Source organism: Bos indicus, chromosome 23 (assembly GCF_029378745.1).
Source record: "Bos indicus isolate NIAB-ARS_2022 breed Sahiwal x Tharparkar chromosome 23, NIAB-ARS_B.indTharparkar_mat_pri_1.0, whole genome shotgun sequence".
NCBI lineage: Eukaryota > Metazoa > Chordata > Mammalia > Artiodactyla > Bovidae > Bos > Bos indicus.
In genome coordinates this window covers 11,634,879-11,652,120 of record NC_091782.1, presented here as the reverse complement: position 1 = coordinate 11,652,120, position 17,242 = coordinate 11,634,879, and the positions used below count along the sequence as shown (strand labels likewise).

General features: G+C 47.0%; 1 protein-coding gene across 3 annotated transcripts in view; it reads right to left on the bottom strand.

Moving 5' to 3' along the window:
- The window catches only part of BRPF3 (bromodomain and PHD finger containing 3), a 35,719-nt gene that overhangs the window by 4,637 nt on the left and 13,840 nt on the right, over positions 1 to 17,242 (bottom strand). For all 3 annotated transcript variants that reach the window (XM_070777415.1, XM_019985963.2, XM_019985962.2), the window contains exons 7-11: positions 16,791 to 17,093; positions 14,467 to 14,976; positions 10,728 to 10,821; positions 6,221 to 6,318; positions 2,753 to 2,850 (exon numbers count right to left, since the gene is read on the bottom strand). In XM_070777415.1, the coding sequence (XP_070633516.1) occupies positions 2,753 to 2,850; positions 6,221 to 6,318; positions 10,728 to 10,821; positions 14,467 to 14,976; positions 16,791 to 17,093 (1,103 nt within the window). The remainder of the gene's footprint in view (positions 1 to 2,752; positions 2,851 to 6,220; positions 6,319 to 10,727; positions 10,822 to 14,466; positions 14,977 to 16,790; positions 17,094 to 17,242) is intronic.

Here is a 17,242-nt window from a genome sequence, read left to right as displayed (position 1 = left end):
CAGAAGGATGCAGCTGGCTGGGACAAAAACCAGGCACCTGGACTTGGGGCTCGACTGCCCACCACCTCTTGCACAGCCCCTGCTATGGCTGATAGTCTCTGTGCACCAAGGCCAGGGAGACTTGGAAACTTACCGAGGAAGCAGCTTTCCCCAGAGATGGAAAAATCGTAATTCCTATACCCTGTCCCAGGGGGCCTCTTCTCATAATAATAAATTGCTCTATTTACTTCTGGGTGTCTGCCAGCTTCCTTACATCCGTTTCAAGATAAGCAGCTAAAAGCAGGTTCCCTGGTTAAGAGTTTACTCCAAGGAAGAACCAACCCTACCCTGCCCCCAGCTGTGTGATTTGATAAAAACTCTTACCTCCCAGCCTGTCTGTCCCTCCTGGGACTGATGCTAAAGGTCCTGATGGGAACCACCAGACAAGCTCTCCTGAGCTTCCTCAATCACCAACAGTGGGGCTAGTGCCTGGCTGGGAAACTGGGGGCAGACTGTGAAAAATGTCCCCTCCAAGGGCAGAAGCAAGATGGGCAAGTCTCCCTCTTAAGGAGAGGTTGCCTCTCTTTTTAAAGAAGACAGAGGCAAATGTACTCCAAAATAATAAATAATGGGCCACACTCACTCAAATGTTTTGCAGATGTAAAGTAACATGGAAATAACGTAAATATGTAATTTTTACAGAAAAACTTTTTTTAAAGAACAAGAGCCCCAGAAAATTAAAAACCACAGTCACTATATGTGCAAGTACATAGTTAAGTACATAGAGGAAAATGACTGGGAGAATACAAACCAAAATAAAAACAGAGGTTGTGTTCAGGTGGTGGGGTTTTCAGGTGGTGGCTGAATTTAATTGCAAAAGAAAATTACAATTAAGAAGATAATTAAAAAGGAAAAAAAGAGACTAGTTTTAGACTGACTTGTTTTGGGAGATTTAAAAAGATAAAACCAAACTTGCATAGCCTTAATCTCTCCTTCAACAACTAACCTGGGGGTCTCACCGAGAGCAGAGGGCAGAGCCTATGAAGGCAGCCCCAGCCCAACCTCTCCAGCGCTGGGTCACAGTGTGGATTTCCCTCCTGCCCCTGCTAAGGAGAGGGGAGGCTGGCAGCATGGGTTCTGATATGACTCCAACAAGAGGTATAACCTCTGGGAGCTACAGTTTCCTCACAAGTAGAAAAAAGATCAGAGTTCTTGCACTCTTTACCTGAAGAAGCTGCTGTGAGACCAGAAAGAGCCATAGACACAACTGAGCAAGGAGAAGCTCAGAGCTGTGTGTGCACACATAGGCTGGCAGGGTGGTTCTCAGCTCCCACTACAGATCATTGGAGACATTTAAAAAAAAAAATATTCATGCTTGGGTCTGGTTTCAGAGTCCAATATGGTACTTCTGAGATGGGGCCTCAGTATCTGCATTGTTTAAAAAATTCCCCGAGGTGATTCTGCTGTCTCAAAGATTAGAATCAGTATTTACCAGGGCCAGATGGACATGACCTTCCCAATCAAGGTGGTAAAAATAGAACTTTTAGCTATTATTGGTGGGAGTATAAACCGGAAAGTGAAAGTGTTAGTCGCTCTGCTGCTGTTGCTGCTGCTGCTAAGTCGCTTTAGTTGTGTCCAACTCTGTGAGACCCCATAGACAGCAGCCCACCAGACTGCTCTGTTCATGAGATTCTCCAGGCAAGAATACTGGAGTTGGGTAGCCATTCCCTTCTCCAGGGTATTGAACCTGGGTCTCCTACATTGCACACAGATTCTCTGCTGAGCCACCAGGGAAGCCCCATATAAACTGGGGTTGCCCCTAACTTTCTAAGGGGCAACTTGGCAATTTGCATCAGAATTTTGCACATGCCCCAAAGAAGACATTCCTAAGAGTTCTTCACTGTAAAGAAATAATCATAGACGTGCACAAATGTTAAACTACAATGATGCTTACTGCTGGCTGTTTGTCACAGTGAAACATTCAAAATGATCTAAATGACTGACAAGAGAATGGTTAAAATAAGGTACATGCATACAACTGAAGATGACGCAGCCATGACAGTGATGCCGATAAACAATGTTTGATGGCATGAGACACGCACGCTCATGGTGTGCTGTTAAATGAAGGGAAGGTTAAACACCACATGGTCTAATATTTATGCATTAAACAACAACAAAAAAAAAAACAGGGCTGAGGGTATACATCAAGAGGTAATCTCTGAACAGACGGGACTGTGGGTGATTTTGAACTCAGTGGCTCAAAACACAGGCTCAAACAGTGGCTCAAAACAGGTTTTGACATCACACATTGTCAAATTCCAACCCTGCCACTTAAAAGCTAGATGACCATGGCTAACAGATCTTCAGTATTTTCCCCTACAAAATGAGAATAATCATACCTTTCTCCATATTTCAAGGACTTAGCATGACAGATGTTTAGCCAAACAGCTAAGCATTATTAGCAGATTTTATAATTCTCTACAATGAGCACATACAACTTTCATGCATAATAATAATTTTTCCATTTAGCAAATAAATATATTCTATTAAAACCCTTAGAGCCCTAGCCTCTGTGTGCATACTGTAACCTATTTTAAGTACCCTAAGCCTAGCTGGTGTGACCCACGCAGGCTGGGATAAAACCTCCCTCCTGCAGCTAAAGGCACCCTGACTCCCAAACACACTCTGCTGGCTTGATCCAATCAGATAAGCCCTCAAGGCAAGGTAGGGGCCAGAACCCCCCAGGGGAGGGAGAATGGAAGGGCAGACTCACCAAGGCAGGGTAGGAGGGGTAACCTCGGCACTTGGCCCACACCAGCTCCAGGGGCTCCAGGTCTCCGCGGTCTTCAAAGGGCATCAGGAGGCTTCTGCCTGGGGTGGGGGAGGGGAGGAGACAGGAGGGCTTGGAAGAGTGCCCAGGAGGCCTGCCTGGGGCCTCCATTTGACTGAAGCAGTCCAGGAATGAGTCAACAACATCCCCTCCACCCTTCCTCTTCCCTACCCTCTCCTGAGTTCTTAAGACTAGATTCTGAAAGAAAGAAAGTGAAGTCGCTCAGTTGTGTCTGACTCTTTGTGACCCCATGGACGGTAGCCTACCAGGCTCCGTGATCCATGGGATTTTCCAGGCAAGAATACTGGAGTGGGCTGCCATTTCCTTCTCCAGGGGATCTTCCCAACCCAGGGACTGAACCTGGGTCTTCTGCGTTGCAGACAGACGCTTTACCGTCTGAGCCAAGACTAGATTGCTGCTGCTGCTAAGTCACTTCAGTCGTGTCCGACTCTGTGTGACCTCATAAACGGCAGCCCACCAGGCTCCCCCGTCCCTGAGATTCTCCAGGCAAGAATACTGGAGTGGGTTGCCATTTCCTTCTCCAATGCACGAAAGTGAAAAGTAAAGTGAAGTCGCTCAGTCGTGTCCAACTCTTAGCGACCCCATGGACTGCAGCCCACCAGGCTCCTCCGTCCATGGGATTTTCCAGGCAAGAGTACTGGAGTGGGTTGCCATTGCCTTCTCCAAGACTAGATTAGGGGTCAGCAAACTTGGTCTTTAAAAGGTCAAATAGTACATACTTTAGGTTTTATGTGCTACATGTCTCCACTGCAGCTACTCAACTGCTGTTGTATCATGAAAGCGGTCACAGGTAATTCCTAAATGAATGAGCATTGCTGTGTCCCCATAAAACAATTTCTGGACACTGAAATTTGAACTTTATATAAATTTTTGTATTTCAAAATATTAATATCATTCTTCTTTTGATTTTCAATCATTTGAAAAAAAATGTAAAAACCACTCTTAGCTCATGAAAGTGAAAGCGTTAGTCACTCAGTCGTGTCCAACTCTTTGTGACTCCATGAACTGTGGCCCACCAGGCTCTTCTGTCCATAGAATTCTCCAGGCAAGAATACTGGAGTGGGTTGCCATTTCCTTCTCCAGGGAATCTTGCCGACCCAGGGATCAAGCCTGGGTCTCCCGTATTGCAGGCAGATTTTTACCAAGTGGGCCAACAGGCAACAGGTTACAGTTTGCTGACCTCTAAACTAGAACCCTAGGTTGATGTTCCTTGAAAAAATATAACTGCTTCATTACCAGGAATACAGACTATAAGGCAGCTTGGCAAAGCCACAGACTGCTCTCTGGGCCTCCCTGACTGGTGGGCCTCCGGATGACAGCTTCGTGGAAAAACATGCCTAGGACAAACATCCCAGAAAAACTAGCTGCTAAATGAGTTCTTTTCTGACAGGGCCACCCCTGGCTACAGGTCACCTTGCTGCACAGCACTCAGCAGAGGCTCTCTCTGTGCCTGTTTTGTCAGAATCTTGCACAGGTCCTGGGGCAGGCACATGTCTTCAGATTTCTTTGTTCTCCACCTAACCACTAGCACACAATGGGTCCTTCACAAACATCTCTGAACACAAAGAGGAACCTCCCTTCCCCTTCCCAGCCTATACACTAGCAATGGTGAGGGGACCACACTCGACTAAGGAAAAATGCCCAAATTCCACAGAGTAGAAATTATGTTCCTAAGGAAACAGTACCTCCCATGTTTATAATTTTTTAAAAAATGTATCACTGGTAATGAGGTCTTGTTTTCTACCTACTGAATCAATAGCAATAACCACAAAAAGATAAAATCCAGCATGATTGAAGAGTCAGGCTGTGGGGACACTGGTGCAATCATATACTGCTGAGGAAATTGGGGACCAGTCTAATCCTTTCACAATATAATCTGGTGGCAAGTCTCAAGAGCCGTAAAAAAAAGTATGAACCATCTGTTCCAGTAAATGCTTTCCCTGGGAATTTGTTCTTAGAAAAATAACTTTTAAAATGACTGAGAGGCATTTGGACAAAAATATGGGTTCACTGCATTATGTATTGTGTTAAAAGTTGGAAATAACCAAATGTCTAACAATAAAACAAGTAAGTAAATGATAATGCATTGACTGGAAAGTTAACATTGAAAAAACAAAAATATGAAAGAGCATGAGTTCTGCTTTAGCATTCTGTTAAAAATGTGCCTGAAATAAATGGAAGGCAACGTAGAGAAATGAAGACAATGGTGTTAAGGTGATGGAACAGCGAAAGGTTGGTTTCCTTTTTAAATCTCCTTTGGCATCACTTTAATAATTACATGGTTCTTAAAATAAGAATAAAATGTCACTACCAGAAGCACAAAGTATGTGCCAAATCCATTCCCAGTTATGCATTAGATGCTGTATAAGTTAATCCAGACATGAGCCCTGCCTTCTAGGCACTGACAGTCAGACAGCAAGGAAATATGCAGGCATGCATTCATCAACACACATATGAAAAAAGAAATGGATGCTAAGGGAAAATAAAACAGTTCGGAATAGGAAATAGGGGAAGAGAAGCCCTGAAGCCTGTATGTTAGACGGAAGCTTCAAGGACAGGGCATCCAGAGTGCACGCCCTCCACGGGATGGCTGGACACAGCTGTGCTCAGAGGACAGCTGGCCTGCACCCGCCCCACCTGAGCACCACCTAGTCCTCTCCTTCGGCTCTGCCTTGCCCTTCATTCCCTCAGGCCCAGGAGATGACATCCAAGTACTATACTGTTTGGACCTGCTGGAATAGACTCTCTCATGGGGAGAGGGGTGGAAGCACTGGATCACATGAAATTACAAGATTATGTGTGAAATTCAGTAACATGGAGCAGACTGGAAATATCTGTCAAGAATACAAATGCATACTTCCTTCAACACAGCAAGAGTATATCTGTAGATATACTCCCCAGGGATACAAAATGAGCTTTGTACCTGGTTGCTCACTGCAACACTGACTATGACAACTACATGAAAACAATCTAAACGTCCATCTGCAGAGGGCCGGCTGAGTACGCGACAGCACTCCTATGTAGTGGGGCATTAGGCAGCCAAAGAAAAGCACAGAAGAATCTCCAAGATACATTATTAACCGAAAAAAGGCATGGTTCAGAGGAATGTGCATGTTAGGCTTCCCTGCTCACTCTTGAATATATGCACAAGTTTTTGGCTTGTATACGTATGGATTACACCTGGAAAGACACAAAAGAAACCACTAAACACTGGCTCGTTCTGACTTTTTTCACCAAAGCATGTGTCACTTATTCAAAATAAGATGAATTATCTAAGAGGAAGGGGACATCTCCCTGCCCAGTGTCCCCGGGTCTGGAGGAGTTCAGGGTCTGGCTGTGGCTCTTCGGAAGGCCTGGTTCCCCCAGATGCACCTGCAGAGCACTCCTTACCTGAGCTGTTGTAGTCGGAGTCTCCATTCACACCTTCCAGGAAGGGTACTCGAGACAGGGCTGGCTTCCCTCGGCTGCGTTTGGGAGGTGTCCGACCACTGCATATAGGGAGGGAGAGGGAAGTGAAATGAGCAATTTAAATGACTAACACATCCACTTCTGCTGTCCCATTTCTGCTAGGGGCAGAGTTGCAACAACTCTTCAAGGAGAATGGTTTCTCACCTTCCCCTAAAAATTCACACAAACCCATGACATACTTCTTGACCAAAATGTTCCCACGAGGCTTAAGGAAACATTTCACCCATGTGGAAGGACTGAACTTGGAAAGCGAAGCCTGTTCCCCTGCCCAGGGACACTGGATTTTACCCAGAGGGTAGGTCACCTCAGGCACTTGTCAATCCTTCCACAGTCTAAGCAGTCTGGCCATGAGGAGGGCCTGTTCTCATATCCACCAGAATCCTTTACTCTGTGGTTCACATAGCTTGTCTAAGAAACCAATTCCTTTTTGAGGCACAAAAATCTGCCTCATTCCCAAATTTTCTATAATGGACATGCCTTACTTCTTTAATTAGGAAAGACATTTTTAAATTGGAAAAACAATCCACTTCTCACTTCTACTTTATGTGTGTGAAGTTTTTCTTAGACAGAGATGGATTTTTTTTAACTAGCAAGCAGACGGGTTTTTTTTTTTTAATACGGTTATTGCAAGGAGAAAAAAAATCATATATTAGATAAAGACTAGATGATAATAGGCAAAAATGAGACTAGTAATACAAGAATAATGATACAACTGGAACCCACATAGGCACTAGTATTTTTAAATTGCTTCCAATGCAATTTCTAACGTACACCATAGTTAGAAGCCTTTGGGCAAGAATGATGTGGCTATGGTATTTTTTTCCAATCAAACTTTAAAAACTATTACTGCTATATGCTGCTGCTGCTAAGTCGCTTCAGTTGTGTCCGACTCTGTGTGACCCCATAGATGGCAGCCCACCAGGCTCTGCCATCCCTGGGATTCTCCAGGCAAGAACACTGGAGTGGGTTGCCATTGCCTTCTCTGGTTACTGCTATATAATTATTCCAATAACAAAAATGCTTAAAAGACAGGCCAACAACCTGTAGCAGGGCAGAAATGCTTAAGAAACCTCTAGTAGGATAAGAAGAGGTTGAGGTTAAGACTGGTTGGAGAGTAGAGTGCTCCTGTTTTACTGAATCATAACCGACTTTATCACGGTCTTACACAGAAAACCCAGCACAACCAGAACCTAATTAATCATAATCCTTCACTAACTAGCAGGTTGGGAGCTTTCTTCCTGCTGGTCAGGACCTGTTGGGGAAAAAACAAAAGAACACCCAGTTCATATTCAGGATTCAGTTCCCATGCACCCTACAAAAATCTGTCACTGGGCTTAGAGAATCTGAGTCCCTATAAAAATGTAAGAAATGGCAGTTCTATTAGGAAAGCCTCTCCAAGTTCACATCATGGATCTGGGGAAGACACCTCCAAATACAACAGAGGAGGTTGCAACCAAGTGGCTGTGAGAGAAACTCTGGAGCCAGACTACCTGGGTTCAGAATCTGACTCTTCTACTCATTCATTCTGTTACCCTGAGCAAGTTAGTTAACCTCTCTGAGGCTTGTGTTCCCCATGTGATAGTATGAGGATTTAATGGGTTAATGTACAGAAAGCACTCAGTGCAGCACACACTAAGTACTCAATAAATAGCAGGTATATAGTAAATATTGTTGTATGTGCAGGCTCAGCCCCTAAGTTGTATCCAACTCTGTGACTCCATGCACCAGGCTCCATAGGAGAGCCTTCTTCTCCAGGCAAGAATGCTGGAGTGGGTTGCCATTTCCTCCCGCAGAGGATCTTCTCTACCCAGGGATGGAACTGAAGTTTCCTGCATCTCCTGCATTGGCAGGCCGATTCTTTACTACTGAGCCATCTGGGGAGCCCAAATATTATTACATAAAAGGCACTGAATTTTAATGTCTCACTTTAATATTATAAATTACTAATGTTATACTATAGGAGGATGAGCTCTGAGAAGGATGAGCTCAATGGGATAGGATACAATACCAAAACTAGATCCCTCTTTTCTTGTTTCACAGAAAAAAGCACAAGTGACTCAATCATGGCTGGCATTTCAACCCTCTCTCCAAGTTACCCAGGCCTAAGCAGACAGCCCAATCTGTAAGTATTCTGTTTACTGGTTTAACATTTATCTCTCCTTTCTAGAAGATAAACTCCATGAGAACAGACATCTTATCAGGGCTTAGAACAGTGCCTGGCTCAATTAATAATTGAGCAAATGACCCATAGAAAAGAGGGCAGCTCCAACCTGCTCAGAAAATCATTAGAAAAGATAAAGGCAGAGACAGGAGGGGAAGGGGATGGGATTAGTAACCAGAAATTCTTTCAAGGTTCTTTATCCTGCAATCATATGATTCCAGTCTAATTAATAAGGAAATCTTCCTTTATGTACTTACCACCCCAGTGTTAAGGGGGGGAGGAGAGAAGGGAGGGAAAGAGAGAGAAGGAAAGACAGAAAGAATTCTGTGGTTTAAGTTCTTAATCTCCTGTTTCAAACCCTGAAATTCTACTGAGAACCACTGAGTTAAAGAGGAAATGCCTTCCAAGGGCATTGTTTCCACAGTAAGCAGGAACCCAGAGATACTGGTGGCTTTGGCATGCTCTGCAGCAAGGCAAGCAGTGTGAACAGGCAGGCTAGCCAGAGCCCAGCCTGGCCTGGCTTGCTCCTCTGGCTCACAGCTGGGAAGAGTGCCCTTTGTGGAGGGAGGAGCCCAACACACCTTCTACTTTTAGTCATGGGCTAAGCGGGGACAGTGTGATAACCTGACTCCTACCCCAATGAACTGAGTTTCCAGGCACCCAATCTTTGAAAGGAGTCAGGAATTTCAACCCAGGACCAGGCTAGCAGCATCCTGTAAGATCCTGAAACCTCTGCCTCTTCTCTGTGCCTAGTAACTGTATTTACCCATCCACTCCCCTTTTTACTCTAGGGCTGCAACAAGGAGAGAGAAAGCTAGGACATATCTGAGGCTTTGTGGGGAAAATCTCAAAAGACCCACTGAAAGCTGGGCCTTGCTGTGGTGGGGGAGCAGCCCAGGCCCAAGGGGCAGCGCCAGGGTAAAGTGAGAACCCAACAGAACTGTTAGGTAGGTAGAATAGGGAAAAGGAGTCCAAAATGGCAGTGGCTAAAAGACAAGGAGGTCAAAGGAAGGTCCGAGGACCAGAGTGAAGGCTTCAGGCAGAACAAACAGCACTCCTGGCTAAGCCCAATTTGCATAGGGCAGGCCCAGGTAGAGGAATAAACATATAAAAGGAGGAGCCAAAGCGTTTTCTCACGGACTCTCTCTCCTGCGTGCGTGTGCTCTTTTCTTTCTCTCTCTCTCTCTCTCTCCTGCTATCTTCTAAATAAAATAGAGCTGTAACACTGATCTGCCTAAGAGCTGTAGCACGGTTTGTCCAAGACCCAAGAGCTGTGATGCGCCAAGGGCTTTAATGTCCGTCGCTCCAAATCTTTGTTGTGACGAGACAAAGAACCGAGGAACATACACTCGTGTGACATCTATGGTGCCGTGACTTGGATATAACCTGGCTGAAACAACCGCCACTGCCATTTTGGACTCCTTTTCCCTATTATACCTACGTAACAGAACCTACCCCCAGCCTGCCTTGGAGGCAATTCAAACAAAGACACAGAGTTTTCTGGTGCTGTCCTGGGATCTCTTCCCCCTGCTCTGAAACCAGGATCCATCCAGTTGCCATGTGGAGGGACCACGAGGTCAGCCTTCAGGATAAGTCATTTTCCCTTTGTGGCACCAAGAGTCTCCCATTTCCAAGAGTTCCACACTCCCTGGTATCTTGCAGAGAACACAACACAGAGCAGAGATTCAGTAAACTCTTAGACTTGGAAGATACATGAAGGCTCTGCTCTCAGAAATCCTCCCTTTAGGTGAAAGAATGGGAAGAGAAACCCATCCCTTCCCAGATCAAGGATGGCAGAAGAGCTAGGGCCTCTGTCAGAATAAAGTCAACACCAACCTTCTTATCTGCTCATTTCTTACTCCCACACCACACTTCTAAAGAGGCCATTGCTATGACACCCCAAAAAGCAAAGGACAAAACCATCTATAACTGGGTTATCTATGGGCTGGGGAGTGGGTGGGGACTGGCTCAGATGTCAGCTTCTCTGGACAACACAGTCCTGGCTGTCCCCGTCCCCTGGAGCCCATTCAGCTCTACAAACCCTGCGAAGCACCACTCCTCCCCTGCAGTCAGATCAGGCCTGACAGTCAAGGGTCATGGCATTCCCTAGGAGCCACCAGAATCACAGACAAACGGCCTCAGGAAATAGCAGGGGTAGGGAAAGGAAAAAACTGAGATCAGCGGGAGGAGGTTCAATCTGCAGCTGAAAGGAAATTAAATGGAGAGGTAGCACAGCTGCCGGCAAAGCTCTGGGACAAGGGCTCTTACCTGCAAGCTTCAAAGGCCAGTCCACTGCCGAGACCCAAACTACATTCTGAGTCAGATCCACTTTCGGTGTGTTTTCCAAAGCCGTTGGTCACACCTGCCAAGGACACACAGAGTGAGCCTGAGTGCAGAAACCCCCAGCCCCTGACACGCCACAGCGTGAGGCAGCTGCCTTGGGAGGGCTCGGGGAGGAATGGTGGAGAGGCCAGCAGGCCCCTTCTCTAGGGAAATGGGTCTCGGGTGGTGGAGAGAACCTGATGAAGTTGGGTGGGAGATGGTGGGTAGTGCAAGGAGCAGACACTGCATTTTCCTTCCCAGCCTTCTGGGTATTCTTGAAGGAAAACAGCCCACAACTCATTCTAGTTACTGTCACTTGACTACAGTGGGAAATACCAAGGCTTCCTCACTCTGGCTGGCTCACGAGACCCTGAATCTGCTTCTAATTTCAAGCCTCAATTATCGGGGAGTCTCCTCTGCCTCTTGGGGAGCCCACCCACCTTGCCTCTTCAGATAAATAGTCACACACCCTATCCAGCACATGGCTGGCAACAGCTAGCTTCATTCTTTTGGGATGGTGTCAGGGGAGGTTGGGACCGGATAAGGGCTGTGTCAGCCACACCCTGAGATATCTAGCAGACCTAGTCAAAGTTGAGGATGGGGGAAACTTTTCAGCAGATCCAGAGAGATGAGACGTTCTCAGGATGGGGAGTCAGATTCCCTGGGTTCTACACTAGGCTCTGAAATATGGGTCCCTTTTCCAATTTAAGCCTTGGCTTCTCCTTTCCTAAAGTGAAGGTAATACTTTTTTACTTATAGAGGATGCTATTAAGTATGAATAAGGGAAGGTCTGTTTACAGCAGGAAGCCCTTCAGAGGCAAATGAAGACTGATCATCCCAGGGACATAACTTTCATCTGCTCTGAATTCTTCAACTCTCTATCTACCTATCCAATTCCCAACCACAATCCAGAATCCTACAAGTCTTGAGCCAAGTGCTCAAGAGCTCGAAGTCACATATACCTCAGCCAGAAAACTGAAACAAGTCACACCTGTGAGAGAGCAGGCGTCTGAGCCAACACATCCGCGCCCTAACCTGGCTCTGCCTCTAACATTACCACCTCAATTTAAATCACAAAAGCCAGCTGTGCCTCATTTGTAAAGGATCAACACGTGCTTTTGTGAGACTCCACTAAGGCTGTGCAAAAATATTCCTAGGTACCAGGTAGTTGAGACAGTGGAAGAGAAACAGACTTCAGCCCCAAGCAGTGGGCCCTCTCAGGCTGCGTGAGCCTGGTATCCAGATCTATTTCCCTATGGCAGGATCTTTCATTTTTAGTGCACAGTGCTGTTTGGCTGCGCCTGATATAGCTCAACAGATGACAACAATAACTGCTACCATCTACCGCTATATGCCAAGTGCTTTATATAGGCTGCTTCCAATCCTTAAAGCCCTGCAAAGGAAGTATCACTAGCCTCATATCAGAAATAAGGATTAGAATCAGAGAGGTTAACTGATATGCCCCAGGATACCCAGCTGGCAAGAAAATGGGATTTGAACTCAAGTCTGCCTAATTAACTTTGGGGCTTCCCAGGTGGCATAGTGGTAAAGAAACTGCCTGTCAATGCAGGAGACATAAAAGACGCCACTTCGATTCCTGGGTTGGAAGATCTGGAAGAGGGCAAGGCAACCCACTCCAGTATTTTTACCTGGAAGATCACATGGATAGAGGAGCCTGGTGGGACATGATGACTGAAGCAACTTAGCGCACACACACAGCCTACTTCAGGCTCCAGTTCCTGACATACACACACACACACCACACACACACAGCCTACTTCAAGCTCAAGTTCACACACACACACACACACACACACACAGCCTACTTCAGGCTCAAGTTCCTGACATACACACACACAGCCTACTTCAGACTCAAGTTTCACACATGTGCGCGCGCACACACACACACACACACAGCCTACTTCAGGCTCAAGTTCCACACACGCGCACACACACACACACACACACACACAGCCTACTTCAAGCTCAGGTTCACACACACACACACACACACACACACACACACACACACACACAGCCTACTTCAGCCTCAAGTCACACACACATACACCCTACTTCAGGCTCAAGTTCCTGACATACACACTTCAGGCTCAAGTTCCTGACATACACACACAGAGCCTACTTCAGACTCAAGTTCCACACACACACACACAGCCTACTTCAGCCTCAAGTCACACACACATACACCCTACTTCAGGCTCAAGTTCCTGACTCTATATAGGCTCAAGTTCATACATACATACACACACACACATATACCCTATTTCATACATACATACATACACACCCTATTTCAGGCTCAAGTTCCTGACTCTATATACCATGCTACTGCTCTAATACAGGCAAGCTTGGGCCAGATGGGAAGGGAAGGCATTGCTTGAAACAAAGTGTTAGGCAGGAAGCAAGCAAAACAGAGAAAAGCATGTGTTAACCACACAGTCCAAACCCAGCACGTAACAGGACATGAGAAGCAAAACCCAGGGCAGGCCCCTCCCTGCCAAGTGAGCTGGGTTTCCATATCCCACTGGGACTAAACTGCTCTGTCTGGTAACGGAGACCCTGCACATTCAGGCCCACCTCCTCCAGTGTGTTGGTTCCTGATGCTCCGGGAAGCCCCTCTCCAAACTTCCTCACAGGCACTCTGTCCTTGGTTCCACATACCACGGGCTGAGCCCTTTGCTGCTTTTTACTGTCCTCATCCTCAGGGCCAGCTCAGGCACTGTCCCCTCATGAAGCCTTCCCAACCCTCTCAGCTCTCATTCCCTGAACACCTCTAGCAGTGCTGCCACCTGACACATAACCACACACTGTCCAGCACTGGGGCATCTCTGCACCTCAGGACACCATCTAGTCTCCCCACTGGGCCATGGACTCTTTCAGTGCTGCTCCTGAGTCTGACTTATTCCTCTCAGTGAGCAGCCTGTGCTGGACACGCAGTAAGGACTCCTTGGTGACAAGCCCTGAATACTATCTCCTATGACCCCTTGGCTCATTTTGCTGTGGCCACAGGTTCTTGTTTCTCAGACATGCAAGCATGTTTCCACATGCAGGGCCCGTGCACTTGCTAGTCTATTTTTTTGGAACATCTTTTTCCCAGATACCCAAAAAGCTCATACCTCTGGCTCCTTCAGATCTTTACTCAAATGTCACCTCCTCAGAAAGCCTTCCCTCACCACCCTCTCTAATACCACCTCAGTATCCCCTATCCTCCTTCCCTGCTAGACTTTTCTCCACTGCTTCTAATATTAGATACAATTTACTTATTTGCTTTCAGTCTAACTCCTCCACAAGGGACTTATCTGTTTTATTTAATGATTTCCCCCCCACACACAGTAGTGCCTAAAATAATGCCTGATATAAATATCTGATAAATGAATGAACTAAAATGAGGGTAGGAACCATTTTATCACATTCAGCTTTGTATTCCCCTAAGGGCCAAAGAGAACCCCAGACACAAGCTGGCTCTCTCAAAACACTTGCTCAAAGCCCGCTTCCCCAGGCCACTGCTCGTGTGCCAGGCCCAACTGTGAGCTGTGGAGCCAGCCTCAATGCTACTACTGGCGTCCACAGGGGCCACTACGGATACAGCTGACTGGGGAGGTGCTGGCTGCCAAGCAAAGCAGGAAAGCATAAGAGGAGCGAGAGAAGTCTCAGGCGAGGTCACCTGTCTCTTCCTCCTGCTGGGGGGACCTCTCCCCTTCGCTTTGACTACAGCTCCTGCTCCTCGGCCGTTTCCGGGAGTGTCGTTCATCCTCGATGCTGGCGGGAGACACGGGGGAGTCCGCTGTGCCATGGTCCTCACCATTCTCCAGGGCCCTGTCTGGGCTCCTCTGGAGCTTAACCCCGTTCCTGGCCTTCTTGAAGAGGACTGATGTGCGGCGGCCCACTCCACTGAGTGGGGCGCCAGTGGGGGATGTGTCGGGGGCCATGAGGGACACTCTGTTGATGCCATTGTCACTGAGCAAGCGTTGCAAGGGCTCACTCCCTAGCTGCAGAGGTGATTTTTCCAAAAGCTCATCTTCTTCCGCTTTTCTGGGCTTGAGGAGTCGGCTTGGAGGTTTGCTGTCATTGATAGGTTTCAGAGTGGGGGGATCTGGAGGGGATTCTTGCTCAGACAAGGAAGGTGCAGGTCCAGTGGGTTCCAGGGTTGGTGGGGGAGGCATTTTGGAGTCATCTGTTAGAGAAAAAGAGAACCTGCTTGAACATTTTAGAAAAAGTCTGCCCCTACAAGTCAGATAATGACACTGACAACTAAGAACCCAAAGCATAGGCTGTTAGAACACTTGAGATGCATCCCAGGTCTCAGATCTGAGGTGAAGAAAAGGCAGGACTAAATTGTGTCCATGGGCTTCCCAGGTGGCTCAGTGGTAAAGAATCTGCCTGCCAAGTAGGAGACGTGGGTCCAACCCCTGGGTTGGGAAGATCTCCCAGAGAAGGAAATGGCAACCCACTCCAGTATTCTTGCCTGGAAAATTTCATGGACAGAGGAGCCTGGTAGGTTACAGTCCAAGGGGTCGCAAAAGAGATGGACGCGACTTATCGACTAAACAGAAGCAGCAGTAAGTTTTGTCTACACTAGTAGCTCTAAACCTGGCTATGTATTAGAGTCACTTAGAAAGTTTCTTAAAAATTCCAACGCTGAGGTCCCACCTCAGACAAACTGAAACCAAATTGCTAAAGATCGAATTCTTTATTTTTTTTTTAAATAGCTTTTACCAGGTGAGTCTGATGAAGATAGGGTTATAAACCCCTACACCCAAGAAAGCCCAAAGCCCTCTGATTAATCAATAATTAGATAAGTCTCAACCTCACAAATTAAGGGTCTACAACTCTCTAGACCCAGGTATTTTCCCATCTGTCAATGTATTTTGTTTCATATCACACAGTGAAGCAAGCAGGACAAGCACAAAGAATAAGCTTACAGATAGGAAAAATGAGAGCAAAGAATTTAAATCAGTGGCTCCAAAACATGTCTGTTCAACCTCTACCTTGAAACTTTTACAAATTGAGACTTTTAAGACAGCTCAGATTTCCCTAATCTGAGTTTCTGGAACATGAAGCCTAGAAATTTTTTAAACCTCTAGAAGCTGTTGCAACTGGTCCACTGGGCTGACTCTGCACTGCCTCAGCCCAGAAGTGGGGATGGATACAAATGGGATGCTGACTGAAACACAGGGAGCTGGGAAAAGTCACAATGGACATGAAGCCCCCTAAGGGCTGAATCTGACCTCGGCCACATCCACTCTCTGCCAACCTAACACAGAATGGGCCATTCCCTGCAATTTGGCCCCTTTGCCTCTGAAGATAACTTCCAACTTTCTGGACTTTATGGATGACAGGCCCTCCTGAGTTGACAATTCTGCCCCCAGTGAAGTGGATAGGATGGACAGCAACTCAGGTAAGGCACCTGGGTCTCTGAGAATCACTTCCCCAGGGTCTTTTTAATATGGGGCCTTCCTTCTTGGGATGGGCCTGTGGATTTGGCCAGCCGGAGTCAAAGCCATAAGCCCAGACTATCTTTAAGGTTCTTCTTTTCTATTCTACTACACCATAACCTAACCTGCTCCAAGAACCTCTCTACATGATGGGTAAGTTGGGCTAATATCTAACTGATATGTACAATATGGCCATACCAGGTGCAAAATACCAAAATACTTCTTACTGTTAGTAAACAGCCACTGGACCTCAGTATCTGAAACTCCCTGAATCTGCTCACAATCCAGCAGCTGAAAATCCAAATCAGTGGCCCTCAGGAGCCCCCTCCAGGACAACAGCTAACATCTACTCTGACTGATGGATTTTGATCTCAATGGATTATTAAGTATTTTGAATACCATCTCTGGGTGTGCATCAAAGTGTGACCCTTCCCAGGGCTTTTGCTTGCCCACTAGGGTCAGAATTAGGGAAGGATGCTCCCACAGTGGGATTTCAGCTTAACCTTCCCTTTCCTGGGCCCCAGCCCCTTGCCTGCCCGTGACTGTCTCTCACCTCTGTCCCCGTTGTCTTCTGGCTCCTCCTGCGGGGCCTGCTCCAGTACAGCCACATCCCCCCGGGGCCCCGCTGGCAGCTCCCCACTGGACACAGTCTTGTTCAGTGACGGTGGTTGTGGTGGCGGCGGCTGCGCCAGCTTCTGCCGAACAGCATTGATCTCCCGGCGCAGCAGGCGGACTCGGCGGGTCCGGGCCCCACTGGACCGCATGGTGCTCACCAGGTCCAATTTCTCCAGCAGTTCCTTCAGCTGCACTTCTGGAGACAAGTGGGCCCGGTTCTCTGGGATGAGGATGTTGTCCACTGCCAGGGAGAAAGAAGGACAGAAGAGGTTGAAGGACCTGCCCAGGCCAGGGAAAGGGGAAGGGGATTCCTTCAGATGCAAAATATTCTCCTGGAATGCCTGGGTCAGTGGATTCCAGCAGCGCCATTGTGGGGCCTTGGCCCTGCCA